At 37.0% G+C, this 21,173-nt stretch overlaps 2 protein-coding genes across 4 annotated transcripts in view; one reads left to right on the top strand and one right to left on the bottom strand.

Moving 5' to 3' along the window:
- CENPK (centromere protein K) overlaps window positions 1-14,317 on the bottom strand; it is a 21,893-nt gene extending 7,576 nt beyond the window's left edge. The window contains exons 1-8 of one of the 3 annotated variants that reach the window (XM_030471154.1): window positions 14,224-14,317; window positions 11,380-11,435; window positions 9,240-9,296; window positions 7,197-7,269; window positions 3,043-3,089; window positions 1,524-1,606; window positions 1,305-1,403; window positions 905-1,046 (exon numbers count right to left, since the gene is read on the bottom strand). In XM_030471154.1, coding sequence (XP_030327014.1) covers window positions 905-1,046; window positions 1,305-1,403; window positions 1,524-1,606; window positions 3,043-3,089; window positions 7,197-7,269; window positions 9,240-9,296; window positions 11,380-11,435; window positions 14,224-14,302 — 636 coding nt within the window. In that variant the 5' untranslated portion in view covers window positions 14,303-14,317. Of the gene's footprint in view, window positions 1-904; window positions 1,047-1,304; window positions 1,404-1,523; window positions 1,607-3,042; window positions 3,090-7,196; window positions 7,270-9,239; window positions 9,297-11,379; window positions 11,482-13,854 lie in introns of all 3 variants that reach the window. The other 2 variants (XM_030471155.1, XM_030471156.1) reach the window with 2 other exon arrangements.
- Window positions 14,314-21,173, top strand: part of PPWD1 (peptidylprolyl isomerase domain and WD repeat containing 1) — a 16,678-nt gene continuing 9,818 nt past the window's right edge. Inside the window, exons 1-5 of the mRNA XM_030471141.1 lie at window positions 14,314-14,523; window positions 15,611-15,713; window positions 16,216-16,316; window positions 17,588-17,708; window positions 20,265-20,712. Coding sequence (XP_030327001.1) covers window positions 14,370-14,523; window positions 15,611-15,713; window positions 16,216-16,316; window positions 17,588-17,708; window positions 20,265-20,712 — 927 coding nt within the window. The 5' untranslated portion in view covers window positions 14,314-14,369. The remainder of the gene's footprint in view (window positions 14,524-15,610; window positions 15,714-16,215; window positions 16,317-17,587; window positions 17,709-20,264; window positions 20,713-21,173) is intronic.

Below are 21,173 nucleotides of genomic sequence, written 5' to 3'. Positions count from 1 at the left end.
GGAGGAATAAACACAAGGAAGAGCTATTCTAAGGACAACACTGCATCAGAATATATGGATCTGTGTTAGACATTAATAAATTTAGACTGGAAGTTAGGAGACAGTTTCTAAGGTACTAGAATAAACCCCAGTGGAAGCAGTAGTAACAAAAATAATTAGTTTTAAAATAGAGCTGAATGATATTAAAGAAATTGTATTATGTGGTTGTCCGAAATAGTAGGGAAGTGGATTGAAGAAAAACTTTCTATTTCTGTATTCTTACACGTCTGAAAATAAAAAAATCAACCCCTGCTTTTTTCCTAGCTTTTTTTGTAACTAATCTTTCAAATAGTAATGGTAAAGGCTTATTTTTACTGTAGACTTTAAAATTATTATGCAAAATACTCCCTATTTTCCCTAAAGTTTTATGGTAATTTTTGGTCCAGTTTGCCTGAACAGAAACTGATGAGTAACATTCCAAACTGCACTGTAATTATAAACACTTGTCCTTATTATTGTTCCAAAAACATTGTTAGACAATTAAAATTTACTTTGCCAATGAAAACATGAATCCACTTGCCTAGTCCAGTAAAAGAAAATGGAACAATTTGGAGTGAACCCCTCACCAATTCCAAATTTGGCACAGCTTGCAGTTCAGTAAGAAATACAATACATTGCTATGCATCAAATTGGGTAAAGGATATATGCATTAAAAAGAAAATATCCAGCTGGGAACAGCCTTAAATAATATAAACCAACCTGAAGAATATCAAACCTAAAAAATATCAAATATCAAACCTAAAGGATAAGCTGTAAGAACTATACTTATTCCAAAATGCAACTGCAGATTCTATGCTAGTGACTTTAAAAAGATCTTGCATCTAATTGATCATTCAAAATTTAATAGTTCTTAAGAAAATCTTACCTTCTTTTCAGCACTTCCAGCTTCCTCTGGAAGAGGAAAATGTTCTTCCAGGAATTTACCCAGAGCAGTCAGTAGTTCTTTCTTATATCTCTTTAGTTTCAAGATTTTCTTTCTCTGTTCATGAAATGCGCTAGTATTCAAACTAGTAATAGAAACATAGCAGTAGAATATGAAATTTAATAAAATAAATAAGAAGTTAATAAATAAGAAATAAAAAAATCCCTTGCTTTCTATTGTTATAAGTTCAAGACCTTGAATCACAGGGTATAGACAGATAGTAGCAATATTTTCTGTGCTTCAAATATGGATTACTGAGTTATTTTTAATCTATTTAACAAAAGAAGGAGAATGGTTAAGTTCGTTTGCTCATTTGCTCTTGTTGATACTCAAGTGGAAATACCTTTTATCAGAAAGTTGTTCAACTTCATTTTTTGTCTCCTCTTCAGTTCTACTAAGAGTATCTACTAACTGCTTCTGTTCTTCATACCACTGCTGTTCTCTTTGAAATGTGAAAAGCAGGAAATGTTGCAACAGATAAAACAGTTTTCCTGGACAGTCAAAAAAGATAATGTGTCGTAACAAAGCTTACAGCATCCTTAAGTTCAAATTATTGTATTACCTTCTCAGCTCTTCTTCCAGGTTTTTATTCTTTGACTGAACTGTTGACAGAACCATTTCAAGATCATTCTTTACTTTCTGCAACTATAAAAAAGTGCAAGTAAACCTATGGTTTGCAGGTGGCCCAGTCTGTAATATTTGTTCTAGGTAAACTTACACCTGTTAATCTTCTAGAAGGCCAAAATTATCTGTAATTTCTTAAATACAGCTATAGAGTGACACACTATTTTTAAATCCAGTTGAGCTATTTAAAATTATACTGCTGCCAGTTGCTCATTTGTGCCTTGAAGCTCTGACATGAAGCAGATTATGGAGCATTCACATGAACTGCTCATCTGATGAAAGACTGAGAAGAAAACATCTGCAGTACCAGGGCTGCATTGTCTAAATCATCTCAGCTGTTTACAAGAATAAATCCATGCTAATTGCACCAACATAAAACCTATAGCACTCAGAAAACAAAGGTGCTGCAAAGACTAACTGCATCCATGAATTAAATGATCCTCAGTGATATGGAAATTCCTGGGAGACACAAAAGGGAGAAATAAAACTACTTCAGCCAGAAGCTATATGCGCTGCTAAAGACAGGGAAAAGCAGACTCACAGTGGACTGTTTTTTCATTAGTGCATTATGTTCTACAAAGTAGTATTTCTAATAGTTTATGTGTTTTGTTTTGGTCTGTTTAATATATGATTTGGATATATTCTGCCTCCTTCCACAGGAGGAACTTTTATATTTAGCTCAAAGAAATAAAAATTTTGAGAATATTCTACAGAAGCAAATATGCTCCACCTATGCAATATCTGAAAAAAAATTGGAATCCTAAAAGTACAGCACAAAATGTGGTATTAGATCAAATATTCCATAGCAATACAATCAAATGAAAGCATGTAGCCAAAGAACTTGTTAATAATGACTCTGAACTGCAGTTGAGTTCCATATTGTGAGTGACACTAGAGAAAGGAAAGCAGCTAGGAAGAAGAAAACCAGAAAGTAGTGGTGTGGGGTTTGGGGTTTTTTTTTTGTTTGTGGGTTGGGTTTTTTTGGGGGGAGAGGGGATTTTTTTTTTTTTAAGCCATAGCCACAGCAATATTCTCAGGTCACACTGCACACCAATGCCCAGTCAATATAGTGTAATGCTACCCCTAAGACATTCTTGATTTGCTCTTTCTTCCAAGGCTGGAAGAACTCAGTAAGTTATTTGCAAATTACTGCCACAGAACTCTAAATCTAAGAATACTGACTTCTGTGTAATACATTATGTTACATTATTTTATATCAAGTATGAAATGCAATATATAAAAACCTTTTGTTAAAAATATTCACTACAACTAGGAAATTTTTGTAGTTGTAATACAGGGGGAGAAAAACATCACAACAACAACGCCTAAAGAAACATACATTGTATCCTAGTAGTAGTGCTAGGAATAGTAGGAATAGTTATAGGAAAATGCAGCAATTGTACATTTTTTTTTTTCACACAAAAAGTTATTATCTTTTGACAAACAAAAAGACTTACCTCTTTTTTTCCTAATGCAAACAGTACATCTGGATTGGTAGAAATTACTGAAAAAGAAAACGATTTTTTTTTTTTTTTTGTATAGATGATACAGACTTGTTTATACTGAAAAGCAGTCCGGCTGGAGAAAATCTTGTGTAGCCTCTGAAGAACTCGTTTGGCTGTAAGCAGCAGTTTAACAACATTTTGTGGTGTCCTGCTGGGCTAACCTACTGTCACTTTTCAGCAAGTTAAATTAGACTGAAAAAGGTGTGGTGTTAATGCTTCCATGTTATTTTTTATACCTGAACCAGCTCAGGTATATAGGTACATAATATTGAATGTGAAGTACAGTCATACTTCAAGATAAGTATGCCTCATTTTTTCGGTGGAAGGGATTCTATCAACATTACCAATGTGGGCAGTCAAATTCTTCCAGTCCTTCAATTCCTTGTTAAACAGCTTCCTGAAGGCTCTACAATCCTCATCAAGCACATCAGATTTAAAGAACTTAAAAAGAATTTCACCATTGACACTGTTCAAAAAAACAGCTACGTGTAGGGAGATGAAAGGCCCAGCAAGGCCAACATCCCGACTCCAATCCTGACGAACAGCAGTATTTAATGGAAAGTACTACACTATTGAAGGATGTGGCAATGTTTCCCCAGAATACTTCTGCAAAACATAGTGATTTATGGCTCATGAATTTTCTGAATAACTACTGAATGTATTTAATAGCCTTCAATGGAATCCTATCAATTCTCAGCTCCATGCCAACTTGCAGCATCTGCATAAACAGGGCTTTTGAAAAAGTGAAGCATTTGAATCCATTAACAGTAGAAATGAAAGCTACTGTAACAGATTTAAATCTTAATATGACAGGGGTATTTTTTGTCCAAGCTTGGGCTCCAAATCTCTCATCTTAAAAATAATTACTTCAATCAAAGCTTTTCCTTTACCAAACAGGAAAACCCTTAATCCTCCCATAAAAGCATTATCTACCAAATACAATACAGATGATTTCGTAAGTGTATAAAAGTACATTTTTGGGTAATTTTATAGTTTCTGTCTCCACAAATTTTGAGAAGCCTTAGATCAGTAGTTTTAAAAGCAGTGTTTTTTTCAAGATGGAAATCAGCAGAACTACTGAATGTCACAATAAACCCCCTTTTACCTGGAGAATTACTGTCACTAAATCTTGACACAAAAATTTGAGCACAGTGGTCCCAAATTAAGCTTATGTTTAAGAGCCGTTGGAGGTAATGTTTTGTGCTATTATTAGGGCAAGATTTCTTTAATGAAATGAATATCCTACATACCTACATGCACATGATAAAATTCACTGGTGTGCTTTTATTCACATTCACTGGCATATTTGAAGGAACTCATACAACTCCCCCCAGCTCTGGTTATAGTGAGACCTCACTACCTGGAATTATCAATTTCTACCATTGGTTTCTAACCCTTCTTTTAAAACTTTAAAAAAACCCCACTATTTTTAGATAGCTAATCCCAAGTATGTGCTTCCCATTCAATATTCATATTGTGTAAGTATCACAATAGAAGACCATATCTTCCCAGGAAAGAAATCGGTAACCCTAATTTAGTGAAGGAACAGTGCAGATCTAAGACACTGGGACAATGTATGTATGGCAGAAAGAACACTGGTTGCTTTATCTACTATCAGGTAAAGCTTTTTCAGTTATGAATCACTACATTTGCAAAAATTAAATGTCAAACAGAATTGCCTAGTGATACACAGTACAATTACTAAGCAAAACACTACCAGATGCTAGGAATGTAAAAGCAACTACTATGTACGTTTATACAAAAACTCCTATTAAAATAAAAGGAATTTGGCATAATACTGACATTTTGCAAAGAAAAACAGAAATTAGGCAGACACCACAACTGTTCTATATCGTTTAAAAATAGGTTGCTTCCACTTCCTTATTTTGCAAAGGTACAAGTTAAAGTCTATTTTTATAAGCCAAATGCTTGTTAAAAAGTTTTAATTCAGCTGGTTTTGCAGCTTTAGAACTACATAAATAGTACCAGAAATTTAGAAAGAGACTAAAGTAAAAGCTTTGAACAAAAAATTTGCATTGTGGATTCAAGTCTGTGTGCCAATATCATGCCCAAAGAAATGCAGAACTGCCAAGTTATAACCTCTGAAAATAAGGTTTAAAATTGAAATGCTGACAGGCCCTCATTTAGAAGAAATGAACTGGCCATTACTAAAAGCAGAAACCAAAGTAACAAGACAACCTGCCATTCACGCTGTATTTTATGCATACAATGTAAATTGTATGAAATTAGTATTTCTGCTATTCCTAGTTGAAAACACTGAATATATCTAAATAAGTTATTCTTCCTTCAAAACAGTAGAAAGAAGCCAGGAAGGACAGAGAAAATGTAAATATAGAGAGTCCTCATTTTCACACAAGCATTGTAACCCTATTTGAATTCTTAGCAGCAACTTCTTTTTTCTTCCCTCAGAAAGGTAGCCAAAAAGGCAAAGCTTTGGCTGCAAAATATTATTTGCATTATAATGTGCATAGATCATTCCTCTAGCACAAAATTAAGATTTCTAATAATAAATCTTATCACCTGGGAACAAGTAAGAATGACTGAGGAAAGCAAGTCAGCAAGCCAATAAAAACAGGTCAAGCCCCAAGAATATTTTTAAGCATAGCTTAAAATTTAAATTTATTACATATTTTAATAAGAAACCCTAACATCTCCAGGTATTCTACCCAGATAAAAAACTGTAAGTGCTTCCAATTAATCCGCTTTAAGCCAGCAGCTTATTCATGAGCAGCAGCCAAGAACCAGTATTTCCCAAATTCAATGTCATACATTTGGTCTACTGAACTTCAAAAGAAGCTGGAGAAATTACTTTAATGGTCACGTGAAAATGCTTTCTAATTTTGACAAATGACAAAGATATTAGAAATCACCATTTGCTGTCTAAAACACTTTCCCGTCATTTTGTAAACACTAGAAACCCCAAGCCTCTTCTGTCATAAGAAATGGTCAAATGAGTCAATGTATCCACTTAAAATTTAACTAGTAAGTTTTACTAATAAGTTGAGTTGAAAGATGCTAACAAGTGCTTGATAAGAGACATAAGACTGAGTGCTACCAGAATACTAATGATAGTCTAGTGTGAACTGTTTCTGGAGGCTCCAAATGGGACATCTGGAACAACAGACTACTTTACTCACACTCAGATTCTGAATGGTTTTGTTTTCAGTGTCTGGCCACATCAGCCTTGCAACAGAATGAAATCAGTCAGCACTGATGCTTATGCACAAAAAATATTTTGAAGAACTGAGGAATTTCTACCTTTTGACTCATAATGCCTAACAAATTTAAGAGCTACTACTTGTCTCAGTGATTTTTGCTTCTCAGGATCAATAAGTGACCTGGATTTCTGTGTTAAAATAAACTGAAATGTCTTTTACCATCTTTTCTTAACTTGAAATCTCTGACTTCTGTTAAATCCAAGATCAGACATTTTGTTACTATGTAATGGCCTTACCACTAAAGGCTTACTGGAAAGTTTCAGCTAGTACATCATAAGACGACACACTTTTTTGAAGCATTAAAAAAAAAAAAAAAAAAAAAATCAAATGTGTTATGGTTAAAAATATGTATGGGCAAATTACCAAATTACCATTTATTAGCAACACTTGCAAACATAAAAAATGTGTCCACTTCTTAAAAGACAGAATGAACATAATTATTTGCCAAAGCAGTTCTCTCTTAAAACAAAAACACAAATGAAAGAAAGAAAATCACAGAAAGGAGAAACCTACAGGAGGGTAACAACATAATGAACTTTTGTTATTTTGTTAGGAGGGCTGACAGTTACTTTTCCATTTAACTGCCTGACGAATGATGACATGAATCATGTATTTATTTGTCCAGAAACATAAGATTAAGTTATAGTAGAATTCAAAGTGAATTCTAAGTTCACTTAGAACTGAAGTGCAAAACAAGTATAGAAATAAGACATACATGCTACTGTGGGAAGAATTTAATTTTTAAGTAGTTATAGTATGAAAATACAATCAGCAGACATTCAATATATACACAGTTTAACATGCCTAGATGAAAGAGACTTTTCAGAAGTTTATATGAGTATACCTTACATGGAAGCTATTACTTACTTTCAGGACTTCTTTTCTGCCATTGATTATACTCTGCTCTCAAAGCTTTCATTTGCATGACAGGCAAGGAAAACTGTACAAGAAGAAAAGAAGCACCTCTTGAAGTGTGTTGAGTTGCATTGGAGTAAAATGAGATAGAACAGTGTAGAAATTCAATTATCAAGTTTATACAACAGAGGACATCAAACAGCTGGTCCCTGCAGCTGCTGTCCAGCCACTACTCTTCCAGTTTATACTTGTGTCTGGCGTTACTCTATCTGATGTGCGAACTCTGACATTTGTTCATTAAATGTCATGCCATTGATGACTGCCCAGTGCTGCAGTGTATCTAGATCTCTCTGCAAGGCCTCTTGCCCTTGAAAAGAGTCAACAGCATCTCCCTGTTTGGTATCATTAGCAAACTTGCTAATGGTGCATTAAACTCTGGCATCCAGATTGCTGATAAAAATATAGAACAGAAGAATTGAACCCTGAGGAACACTGGTGGTGACTGGTTGCCAACCAGGTACATCCCCATTCACTACAACCATTTGAGCCCTGCCCTTCAGCTGGTTCTTTGTCCAGTGCACATTGTACCTGTTCATCCCACAGTTAGACAATTGTCCAGAAAGATGCTGTGAAGAACATTATCAAAAGCCGTACTAAAATCCAGAAAAACTACACCCACCACCTTCCCTTTGCCCATTAGACTGATGAGCTTATCCTGGAAGGATATCAAATTAGTTAAACAGGACTTTTCCCTCTGTGAACCCATGTTGACTATGCCTGATGATTGCATTCTTCTTTAATTAGCACCCAGTGTAACCTTCTCCATAATTTTTCCAGGTACTGAAGTCAGACTAACAGGTCTGTAGCTTCCTGGGTCAATACAAGTACCTATGTTGGCAAGGACTGCAGTAAGATTGGACGAAAGTTGCTGATGAAGGATATAACAAGACCTTTTCCTCTCCTCCCTATTTTCTATCATGACATGTAATTTTAATTTGATCTTTACTTTTGCAACTCCATTTAATCACTGTCTTAAGAAAAAGCCTATCAAGAGAAGGTTTTCAAGAAAAGCCTCTCTCAGAAGTTTAAGTATTAATTATAATGATATGATGTGCTTCAGTAAAGTTGCAAAGAAACATAAAAACCTCACTCTATACCCAATTAAAATTACACAAAATTTATTTCTACAGATAGGATTTTATCCGAGGTCCTAGAAGCAGAAAAAAAATAATTGTATTTTATGTATTTAAATATTAATCTTCATTTATTTATTCTGATTAAATAGTTTAGAACATAGTTTATTACAAACAAGAGATTAATGTTAGTAATTACAGATCTGAATGTATTCAACAGATACAGCTGAACAGTTCTTTTTGTTAATTTTTCAGTCAAGTGTATTGAATTAGCCATCTGAATTCTCTTACTGAAATCACGTAAGATGGAGATTTATAAGACTTGCCTATTTCATACTTTCCAAATTTGGAGTCCTCATATAAATTCTGTTTTAAATGTTCAGAATTTAAAAATAACTAAACTGTGAGCCAGCATTGCCTTTTTGCACACTCCCCAAAAATTGTGGGCTACAGGAGCTCATGTTCATGCACTCAGCATCACACTGTTTCCAGTTCAAGCACATCAGTTTCCTAATGATATCCACAAGTGGAGAACAACTACAATTTGCAAATACAAAGTTCCAGAGTAAAACTAAAGGGATGCATATAGAGTTTCACAAATTACGTATGCAATGATTAGGAAATAGTCCAAATGGGTATTGAAGTTACTCAGCCCTCCATTTTGCTGCCTATGTTAGTCATTTATCAGGACTAACATACCAACATAGTCCGGACTGCATACAACCTTTTTGCTACACATAAATGCAACTTTTCAGTATCTGCTAGACACATACTTCAGAATACAGTTTCAAAGTTAGTAACAGTAAAGTTGTCATCTTTAGAGAGTAAGTGAAGATAATTTAATTTCCTTCTTTTGGAAACACAGCATATCTTTACAGAAAACTAAGTATTTTGTGGAGAATATAAAAAAAAATAGTCTTACCTGGGCATCTGATTCTGTCAGTGTTTCTGTTTCTAGAAGCTTTAGTGTGCTCTGACACTTGGTAGAAAAAAAAAAACCAACAACAAAACACACAATGTTTACTTACTCTTCCCTTTTGTAAGAAAGGGACATGATGCTTAGATATTACAAGATTTGTCTAATATCGCAATAAAAGAGTTTTGACTTGGCTCCCACCACATCCCTCAGTGCCTGACCCTGAACAGCAAAGGAAGAAATATTTTGAAATCATACTACAGTAAAAGAGTAGAATTTCAATTAATTTAAAATTGATTTTTTAGCAGCTAACAGAAGACGTATCATTTGAGGAAAAAGGCAAGTTATGAGGGAAAAGTTGATATGGGGAAAGACACTGAACAGAAGAAGAATCTGAGAAACTAGGAAAACAGAGTCAAGGACAAGGCTGAATAGGGAAGCTGCCAAGAAACTGACACACTTCCTGCTACTATCCTGATTCTCCAAACAAAGCAATCAAATTATGGTACACATTTTTAGTTTTAACCCATTTAGGACAATATACTATACACTTCAAGTATGATTTTCAGAAGTGTACTACATCAGCTCCCATGACTGCAATGGGATGTATATCAAGTCTGAAAATTCGGACTACCACAGATATCCAAGGCTTCAGCAGGAGACACGTAAGCTCCTTCTTGTTTTATAGCTGTCAGCAAACTAACCTGCCCCATGAGAGGGCAAGATGTATTCCACCAAGCAGTAAAACTACTGAGCAGTACTTTAGAAACCTTGCTGTTAATGTTTTAGAACCAAAACACAATATATAGGATTTCTCCAATAAAAACTGCTAATGTTGACGCAATCATTGGAACATTACATTGTAAACCATATAACCGAGGAGCTAATTCAACGGCTATTCGTTTTTTTAAACTTTTGGCTAAACATGCATGCATCCAGGATGCAACAAACACAAAGTAACAAAAAACCTGGTTTTCTCAGCTTGCTAAAATACCATGTGTTAGCACTTCCTGTATTGTTTTGGGGATGCTGAGAATGAGAAACAAGATAACAAAGATCTTCAACTGAATTCAAAGAAATAAACAGTCTAACTTCCCTTCTAATCTGAAAATTTTGAACAAAGTTCACATCCTCTGAAGCGGTGTCAAACAAAACTTCTGTTGATAATTTATTACAGTACTTCAGAAACCTAGACACAGGATTCCCTGCCACCTGTTTAATATTAAGACAAGTTTACATGTTAAAACAAATTAAAAAAAAATGGCATTAGTTTTTAGATCTAATTCTGTAAAATTATATTTTCACAAAATCTGTAAAAATAAAACCCTGCACTGTGGGTTGTCTATAGTTTGTTCTATTGTAAGTTTGGACATATTTTTACTTCAGTTTTGAATACTTCTATTACTTTGAGTCTACAACTCAGAACTTGCATAAACAGCATATAAAAACCACATAAAATTGTGTGAAGCAATTAAGACTCTCAAAATATAAATTTAGAACTTGAGTCTTCATTAGACTCAGCAGAATCTTACAGGATACACAGCATTCCCTCACACCTGTTTAAAGTTTATCTTTCCTGGGATTCCTGTAAATAAAAATAACTAGCCTTACAATGTTTTTATTAACATACTGAACCATGTATCAAAAGAGATAGATTTTATTCTTGAGGATGTAACTGTGAGTTTGCATGAGCATATGCTAACAACATAATCCTCCAAAGCCTCTTTATCATCCCATTCTCTCTCTCCCTTAAGATCCAAAGTACTTGTGACCAGCTGTTCAATCCCATCTTGCATGAGGCTGAAGGATCCCAAGTCCCACTGTGCTGGTAGTACCAGAAGTAGTAAATTGTTTAATTTTTCCTAGTTTTAACATATACTCTCACTTTAACTAAATCAAAGTATCAGCACACTCTCAGCAAAGTTTCACATTGCAAGGCATTCTTCATCCCTGCTACCACTTCTACCTTTGGCCTTTCTGATGATCTTTTCTTCTCCCTGCCCACCCACCTCCTCCTTGCCCCCTTCTTTACTGGTTTTGTTTCTTTGCAGGGGTGAGGTAAACATGCAGTGAAAGATGGGGGGATGAACAAAAAATGCTGAGGAAGGTTTACAACCAATCAGTCTATCAGTTGTGATTTGCATACCTGTTCCATCTGCTTCCAAAAACTCTCACATTCTTCCAAGATTTCTTCCTTGGCATCTAGAGGAAAAATTGACTCACCAGGGATTTCCAGGAAATGTTTAGCCTAATTGACAAGCAAACAGAAGAGTTATCATGTGGCTCTACAATAATTATTAACGGGTTACTGAATCACATGTATTCGACCTGAAGTAGCAGGTAACAGAGCAATCCTTCTGAATCCAAAACTTTCAGTTAACTCCCCTGTCTTTCTAGATAGCACCCAATCATTCAGTAAACCTAGCTAACTCTATTACTATAGTAAAATCTGCAGATCCTAACATGCTTTTAAAAGTGAATCACAAAGACCTAAATATTCAAAATTGCTTTCATTATCTGCAATGGCAGTTTTTATTTTCTGACAACTTTATTAAAGAAACAATAAGAGAATTTTGCTTCTACAAAGCCATGCTTTTCTTCCATATATCTTTAAAGTTCTTAAACATAGTTATTTCCGCTCTGTCTTCCAGTATATGACCTAATCTATTTCTCCTTATGACAACTTGAATTCAGAATATTTTTGATGAACAAAATTAAAGTGTCCTGCAGGTTACTCAAAAAAAAAACCAACCAAACAAACAAAAGAACCTGAAAGATATGCAGGCAACCAAGGAAAGAGGGCACCAGGACAATCAAGAGAAAAAAAATCAACCTACGTTAAATTAAAAAGTTTGCAAAACTGTTGGGTCAGATAGAAACATAAACAAATTCAGGAATTTAATCCTAGTTAAATCTATAGAGAGATACCAGAATGAAAACAGCAATTAAGAAGGAAAACCAAGAAGGGTCAAAATGGTACTCAAAGGAAAATTTCTGTAAGGTAGAACTATGAACAGGAATTTCCTAGATGTACAAGATGCAGAAAGCCTTTAAAGATACTTAAATGGATTTCTAAAATCACCAAATACTTTGAGATTAAGAAGAGACATTAAAAAGGATAAATATCTGAAGAAGAAATAAATATCTCCACCTTAATGATGCACAAATTCGTGACTCAACCTTCTGTAATTTTCAGGAAAAAAAAAAAGCAGCAAATAATGTTGAAAACCCAAATAATTTAAAATGAGTGAAATATTCAACTAGTACCTCCAAAGTTCAAATATGCCACAGCAGTATGGCTAAGAAAAAAACCAGAATGTCTCATCGAACACTGGGAGCATTCTAGAGAACTGAAAGGGAGCAATACTTAGCCTTCCTGGCAATTTTGTTGCACCAGTAATTAAAAACAGAGCACTAGAAAATCTGGATTGCCATGATCTGATAAGGTCTAACAAGCAGAGATTTTGCAAAGAAAAACCATTATCGTCTTAAGCCTTGGAATGTCTCCAAGAACATAACAAAGAACTGGTTCACATTATTTATTAAGACTTCTGAAATGCCTCCAGCGAAGTTCCCCACAGGGGGCTAATAAAGAAACTAAGCTGTCATGAGTTGCAATGTACTTTTCTTCTCAGGCCAAATACTACCAAGGAGACAAACAAATAAATAATAAGCCCTGAACAGATAATTTTCAGCACAGCAAAAAGGCTAAAAAGCAGAGCCAAGAAGACATGAATGAAAAAAAAGAGAGAAAAAATGAGAGGAAAAAAAAAAGAGGAGAGAGGAAAATAAAAAGGAGAAAGAGAGGGAGAGAAGAGAGAAGGGAAAGAAGAGAGAAGGGAGAGAAAGAGAAAGAAAGAGAAAAAAGGAAAAAAGAGTGTGAAAGAGAGAGGGAAAGAGAGAGAAAAAAATGGCAGGGGGAAGATACAGCCTTTGGGAATTTGAAAGGTGTCTTGGGTGGAATATAACAGTCCTAACCCCATGCTTCCCTGCAATAATACAGTCCAGCAACATGAAAACCTTGAGTGAAATAAGTCTCCGAGTACATAGAAAAAACCCCACCCCCAAATGTTTAAATGATCATAATGATTTTATTGCATACATATTAGGAGGAGATACTACGAGCCTTGCAGCACAAGCCAAACTGTCTCATGGTCCCCAAAACTGTGCTGTTAATTACCCTAATAAAGTACATACAACAAAGTGTCACGTTGAGATGTTTTTCTTCATCGCTTGCAGTTTTCCCTACTTCTGTATGGTAAAATTAAGTTCTTACTTGTACACTTGTGCACCATAACAGAAAACTGACGTGTTTGGGTTTTTTGCGTGTCACTACTATTTGTGTGATCCAGTTTCAAAACGTTATTCCCTCTCACTTTAGAGCTATGCAATTAAGTAAAAAATACATGCCGGGACAGGTGTGCACTGTAGGCTCTATGCCAGCCAAGTGAATAGACAAGCCTTATAGAAAACGTTTCATGTCAATAAATACAAAACTACTTGAAGAAATTCAGAGAGGAGAAAGTAGAGTAACAGAAACCCTAGGAAAACTGATAGGAAGCACAGTAACAAACAACCCACAAACAAACCAACACAAAACTCCACAGAGCCGGACGCTCACTTCAGGAAGGGTAACGGCAGGATACAAACATCATCACAAAAGGTCAGGCCGGGAGCTCCCATTCTCCCCGGCACAAACCCCAGAGCTACACTGGCGTCAGGAAGACCCGCGAAGGGCGGTCACTGCCCGCAGGCCTGGGCTGAGCGCAGCCCTTCCCTTCGCAGGAGCCGGCCCGCTCCCTTCCCCACAGCCCTAACGGCCGCGGCACACCCGCCCGCCCGCCCTCCCTCCGTCGGCGCCGCGGCTGCCCTGCCTCCACGGAGCTGCTCCGCACGGCCCCCGAAACCCGGGAAGCAGAGCCGCCCGGCTCGGCGGCGGGCCGCGGGGCAGCCGGGGCCCCGCGGCGGTTCCCCCCCCTCTGCCCGTTACCATAACGGCTCCGCTCCGCACACCCCGCGCGCTTCTCTGCGCGCGCTTCGCGCTCACTGGCTGCGCCCCGTGGCGTCATTCTCGAGGCGCCCGTCGCGGTCTGCGATGGGGATGGTGAGTGTCGCGGGAAGGTGAGGTTAGCCAAGATGGCCTCGTCCGACTCGGAGCGTAAGCGAAAGGAGCCCGAGGTGGATGTCGGCAGCGAGGAGGCGGAGGCGGCGGCGGGGGACGAGGAGGACGAGGAGGAGCGCTGGGTCGGGCCGCACCCCGGGGAGGCCGCACAGGCGAAGAAGAGGAGAGGTAACAAGAGGAGGGGAGCCTTTGCCCGCCTGCCCCTTCCCTGGGGAGCGGCCCAGCAGGCGTCGGTGGCGCTGCCCGGGCCCGCTCCGGAGCACAGGGGTCGATCGGCTCCAGGCCGCAGGCCCCAGCAGGAGCGGCCCCGGGTGACTCGTGGTTGGGCCGCCATCGGGGGGATGCCCCGCACCCCGGGGGGATGTGGGGAACCTGTGGCCTGGAGCCGTGTCTCGTACGTAAAACGGCCGGGCTGCGGAGAGACTCCTCGGGTGCAGAATTGCTGGCCGGGAACGCTGTATTCTGCGTTCTCTGGAGCACACCCTCAGGCTAAGAGTGCCTGCTTGCAGCGCCTGCATTGCTGAAGCTGTGCTGCTGTCAGCGGTGAGGTTAACTGCTTTCTGGGTCACTGCCCTACGCTGAGGGAGTAGGAGAAGCCTAGGTATTGATGTGCCCGGCAGTCCACAGCTCTCTGGGTATCACTGTAAAGTAAGTTTGAGTTTAACAATGTTCAACAGATGCAAACCTGCTGGTTCAGCAACAGATGCCGCTGTGCAGGTTAGAATGTAAAAATCAGAGTCAAAAGCAGAAAATGAGAACATTTTAGGTGGGCCAGTTAAACAAATAGGTGGGCGCTGCGACTTAGAGTTTAAGCTACGGTACCTCTGTGGGATTTCGAATCTCTTAAAAACCACAGGGATACATTTGGGTTTGGAAAAAGTGAGGTGTGGATGGCCATCTGTCAGTAACTTTAAAATTGTTATATTCTATGATACTATATTCTATGATATTCTGTGTCGCTGGATTTTTTTTTATTTTTTTTTTTTATATGTTCAATCAGCCAAGACAATAGTTGGTTTAAATGGGGGTGTCTGTTTGGGTTAAAGGGGATTTTGAGTACCTTTAGTCTACCAAGTCTCTGTAAGTCCAAGTACAAAGCCACAGTGTAAACCCCTTTTATTATGGTTGCACAAACTAGCATATTCTTGATTAAGATGGGAGTAAGCAGTTCAAGGTGAAAAAGTGAAGGAGAAGACAAGCTAGATACACCTTTATGAAAAAAAAAAATCTTGATTTTACTTTTTATTCTGTTCAGTTCTTGAATTTGAACACGTTTATCTTGAAAATCTGCCATGTGCTTCGATGTATGAACGCAGCTACATGCACAGAGATGTTATTACACATGTAGCATGTACTAAGTAAGTAGTCCTTTTTTTTCCCCACTGTATCTCATTGTCATAGATGTATTTTTGTATATGTTAGGAAGTTCTCATTGTAGAATTTTAATAATGGAAAATTACTGTGTCCAGAGGGGCTATTTTAAGGGTTTCTTTTAAAACTTTAGTTCAAAAGAAAGGGCTTACTGAAAGCAAGATGAAAATTGTTTAAATAGACTAAAAGATGCTCTTAAAATCCTTATTGCAATGTCCAGTATATACAGAAATGAGTAACCTGCATCTGAACAAAACATGATTCAGCAGAACTGCACAGATTGAGGATATAGCTTTCTTCCGTTTTAGACATATACGCACGCACGCACACACACACACATAAGTAAATAGTAACTACTGTGAAACCAGACGTAAAATAGGAGTAAAATTTACATAGTCAAAAAGGATGGTATTATATATTTATTCAGTTCAGGTTGTTGACTTTTCAGAGATCAATAATTTTGGTTGTTATTTTGTTTTGTAATTGTAGGACAGATTTTATTATAACAGCCAGTCATGATGGACATGTGAAATTCTGGAAAAAAATAGAAGAAGGGATTGAGTTTGTTAAACACTTCCGGAGCCACCTGGGTGAGAAGTTGCTTTTTGTTCTCTAAAGGACCTTACTTTCCCCCCAGCTTTGCTCTTAGTAAGAAGAGGAGTGCAGATAAAGAGGCGAGGAGTTCTGGGATTCATTTAGTGCAGTCAATGATTAGATGGCATCTACCTATCTTTATCGATTCCCCTGTCCTGTTACATTTTGGTCCAAACTTCAGGAGGGATAGGCTGAGAATAAAATATATGGGACTCCTCCTGCACAGATCCCATACACCTTTTGCATTGCCTTGTGACCTGTCTGTGGGGAGAATTTCGAAGACATAAGTGAACACGGTACATATCGGAATTCATAAAACACAGAGAAGTTTAAAAGTATGTTGCTTTAAGTAAGGCTACCTTCATTCCTTATTTTTTATGTATTTGTTTGTTATTAATGGTTATTTTCATGTAAAATTATAGCAACTGTAGAGTAAATTCTGCATTGTTGTCATGAATATCAGCTGAATTGCAATTAAGCATTAATAATTTTAATCCAATTTTCTGAGTTAGTAAGTATACATATCTCTTCTATAATATGCTAAGCATTAGATAGGCTGGACAGAAAATGAGGTTATCGTTGCTATTAGAAATGATGATATGCCTGATGGAAAATAAAACAGTTACAGTAAGAAAAAATATCTACTAATAGGTAGTGAAAGTACCATTTCTTTTTAGAGTTATAAAAAAATGTTATGGTAGGTTCTTGATCTTAACTGTTAGCTTCTCATTGCGTACAGAAACAAAATGTGAGAACAAAGTCTACCAAGCAGAAATAAGTATTGTGTAAAACTTACGGAAAGTTCAATTGCAGAGTGATTTTGAGTATTAGGTGTGTAGTAGTCTATAGAGTTCGGCTGCTTTGTGTCTTTTGAGAGATGCAAGGTGAAGGGATACATTTAACATTAAGGGATATTTTTAACATAATGTTTTCAATTTTTTAAAATTAACATCTTAGATGAAAATAGTTGCCATTATAAACTTTCATTTGTGTATATGATTAGTAGTTCATTATCACTTATGTGATTCTAAACATTGATAGGATACAATGTGTTGTGGTTTTGGGGCTTGGGGTTTTTTTGTTTGTTTGCTTGCTGCTTTTTTTTTTTTTTAAATTATTAAAACCAGGTAGCTTGTTTGATCAAAAAAAGGTGGAGAAACAGCTGCGAAACAGGCTTAAACCCCTGTAGGTGTCTTTTTCCTGTGGAATATTGAAACGAAGAATTTTCCTTTCCTATGTGTTAATAGTATGTTAACTTTTTAAATAGGTGTTATTGAGAGTATTGCTGTTAGTTCGGAGGGGGCATTATTCTGTTCAGTTGGAGATGACAAAGCAATGAAGGTGTTTGATGTGGTCAACTTTGATATGATCAACATGCTGAAACTTAGGTAAGTGACTTGGTTCTTGAAAACGTTTGATTGAGATTATAAATGGGAGTTATTTTGCCAAGAGGTAAGTCAGTAATCGGGGGGGGGGGCGGGTTTGAGTTGTTTGTTTCCTCCAGTGAGATGGAGCTGAGTAGGTTGCATTATCCAATATGCATCCAGTGGCTGGCGACTCCCTGACTGAACAGAAGAATTTGACTTTGTCTGCAACAGTACGTGAGTGGAGTAGGTCTGTGCTTTTCCTCAGTGTCAAATACAAAGATGTAGTGCTTCTCAAAAATATTTAGCTAAGCATTTTTTTTCCTTCTGTTTGGCACTGAATTTAAATATTATAACCAACTGATAGTTCCAATAGAGAAGAGATTTACCCTCTATGTATTGTGTTATTTGTTATCATAGGGCTAGAAATTTCCTCCTTCTATTAGAAAGAATGTTACTGTTTTCCTTTGTCTTGCTGTTGTGGAATTTCTGTAGTTACACATTATGTAGTTAAAGAATCTGGGAGAAATAGGAATGGATGTTAATGGAATTATAACAGTACCAGAGGAAAACAAGCTCCATACTGTTAACAGGGGTAGGTTTGGAGAGTTGGAGGATCAACAAATGACAAGAATGGTAGAACTGCTGTTTTTTCCACAAGCCTTATAACATTGGAAAGCTTATTCCTCATAGTATACTATTTGTTGGTTAATTATGAAATTGAATAGAAGTATTAACTTGGGACAGGGAGGAAGCTTTTCAGAATGCCAATATGAAAGTTTATGTTCTCTGTTTTGCTGGTTATAGATTTAGTATCATCCTCGAGATAATATACCTAGCCTATAGGAATTGATTCCCTTTTGGCTATGTGCTGTGGAAAAATTCCAGTTAGGCATAGTCTTTTGGTTTTGCTGGTCTTTTCTACTTAGCAGCCCTGTATTGTCACGACAGAATTGGTAAAATTTAATTTAATGTTAAGAAAAACGTAATTTGATGTTACAGTAAAAGGTGCTTTTTTTCTGTTTGAGAATTCAGGGAAAACTGAGGTAGAATTTCAATGAATTTTGCTTCAGGGATACCCTGTGAATGCTCCCTGTAACAATTTTTTTATAATATGTTCCCTGATTTGTCTTTAAACGATATTTCTCAGCCTCAGTAAGCCATACCCTCTTCTGCCCATATATTTTTTTCCAGATATAATTGGGTTTTAGCTGAAGTGATGTCTTTAATGAAGAAGAGAACAGTATACAGCTGTAATACAAGCATTAATGTTTGTTGCTCTATCTTATGCATTACTCTTTATTGAGCAGATAGTTTCTGTTGACTTGCTTGAGAATTTTTTTCATGGCTGTTTGCTCAGGCTCGCAGTGGTTAACATAAAATCCTAAGTTCTCTGTGGTCTTTTCAGCTCATGTTAACTTGCATTGCCTGCTTTAATAGGTATGTGCTGGTATTCTGCAGGGTTGATTAGCTTTGTTTCAAATACTTCAGATCCTTTTGGTTCTAACTAATCTATACAGTGTGGCTATCAGCAGATTCCCATGCTGTATGCTTCCATCAGTGATTTGGAGAAAGGCAGCTATTTCTGCAGAAACTTTGGGTAATGAGGCATCATATTTATTTACTTATATATTTATTTGATCCTATTCTTTCTAGTGAACCTGAGACAACGTTCTGATTATGTTTCTCTTTACAAGACTCTTTAACCAGACAGGCACTGAAAATCCAAATTGTTAGTGTCTGTCAATTTGTTAGTCCTTCAGTATCTGTTTTGATTTATGAAAGGATACAAAATACAAGTTTCCTATGAAGACTCTGTCAATTTCTTTGTGGTCTTTCATTTAGTTTCTGAGTTCTGGTTCTCAAAATCTTTGCTTAGAGGCTTTTTTAAAAACAGACACAACCTACATCATTGACCGTATCTTTGGTTTGTTTTATTAGTAGAGTATGTTTTTGCTAGTAGCTAATGAGTTCCTCCTTAAATGCATTCAGAATGCTTATTGAATATAAGGTGATTGTCTTAATTCTACTTACATAGCTTTTGGTTTTGGTTGGTTGGGGGTTTTTTGGCAAGACCTAGTTGAACTGTTCTGTAAGTGCATGGCAAAGGTGCATGGCAGCTTTGAATGCATACAGAATGCATGGCAGATTGCATGACATGCTCTTACATGTCTTCATTTCCACTCAAGATTAATCACTTAACAGCAGGAAGAGAAATGCTATTGAGTCATAGAAGTTGAGTACTAGTCATCAATGCCACTTGTGCTGTTTAGCTGGATTTCCATCCTTATTCTTCTTTTATACCCACCTTCTGCCTTCACATTCTGTCACATCCTCTTTATAAAATGATATGGGAGCAACAGCAATTGGCTGAGCCATCCACTGAATTGTGTTGCTTGGAAAAGCTTGGTTGTAACACTTGGATTTTGGGAAGACAAATATTAGCAAGACTAGTAAATACAGTTCAAAATTTGCTTCTGATTATTTGATTTCAAGTTCATAGCGTAAATGGATTCTTATCTAAATAATACCATTCCTTATTTGTTTTGTTTTGTTTTCCCCTTCCACTCTTCACTGCAGCTACCACCCTGGCCAATGTGAATGGGTATATTGCCCTGGAGATGCCATATCTTCTGTTGCAACATCTGAGAAGAGCACAGGAAAAATATTCATATATGATGGACGAGGAAATAACCAGCCACTTCATGTTTTTGATAAACTCCATACATCCTCTCTTACTCAGATACGGTTGAACCCTGTCTACAAAGTAGTAGTGTCTTCTGACAAATCTGGAATGATCGAGTACTGGACTGGTACTCCTCACGAATACGAATTTCCCAAGAATGTGAACTGGGAGTATAAAACAGATACTGATCTGTATGAATTTGCCAAATGCAAGGCTTACCCATCCAGTATAAGTTTTTCACCTGATGGCAAGAAAATGGCCACTCTTGGGTCTGACAGAAAAGTTAGAATTTTCCGGTTTTTGACAGGGAAGCTCATGAGGGTCTTCGATGAATCTCTGAGTGTGAGTTTGGTTTTGCTTCTCTTCTTTTGAGGCATTTTTTCTACTTGAATTTACTTACTAGCACATTCACCTAAGTTGTCTGTTTCTAAAGCTGAGCTTCCTTGCTATATTTTTCTTGCAGAAAAGGTTTTCCATGTTCTCTTCCTTGCCTCTTTTATTGCTTTGCCCCAAAATTAATTCTTACTGATTTATGTTAGTTACGTAATGAAACTGAGCTGTTGCTTTTCATCTGTGCTTTCATGCTGCTAGATTACTTTTTACTAGAAAGCAGTTGTGGAAAATAACTGTTTCAGGTAACAACATAATAATTAATTTGTCATCTTCTAAGAAATTTGTTAGACGGCTACACAGTTTTCTTTCTTTGCTTAAGCCTAGTATTACAATGTGCCTATTGGGTCATTAAAATAGAGTATTACTTGTTTATTTATGTTAATTCCTCAGTTTAGCTTGAGTGGAGTCAC

The sequence above is a fragment of the Strigops habroptila genome, chromosome Z (genome assembly GCF_004027225.2).
Source record: "Strigops habroptila isolate Jane chromosome Z, bStrHab1.2.pri, whole genome shotgun sequence".
NCBI classification, from domain to species: Eukaryota; Metazoa; Chordata; class Aves; order Psittaciformes; family Psittacidae; genus Strigops; species Strigops habroptila.
Note: the sequence above shows the minus strand (reverse complement) of the source record. Positions and strands in the feature narration are given on the sequence as shown.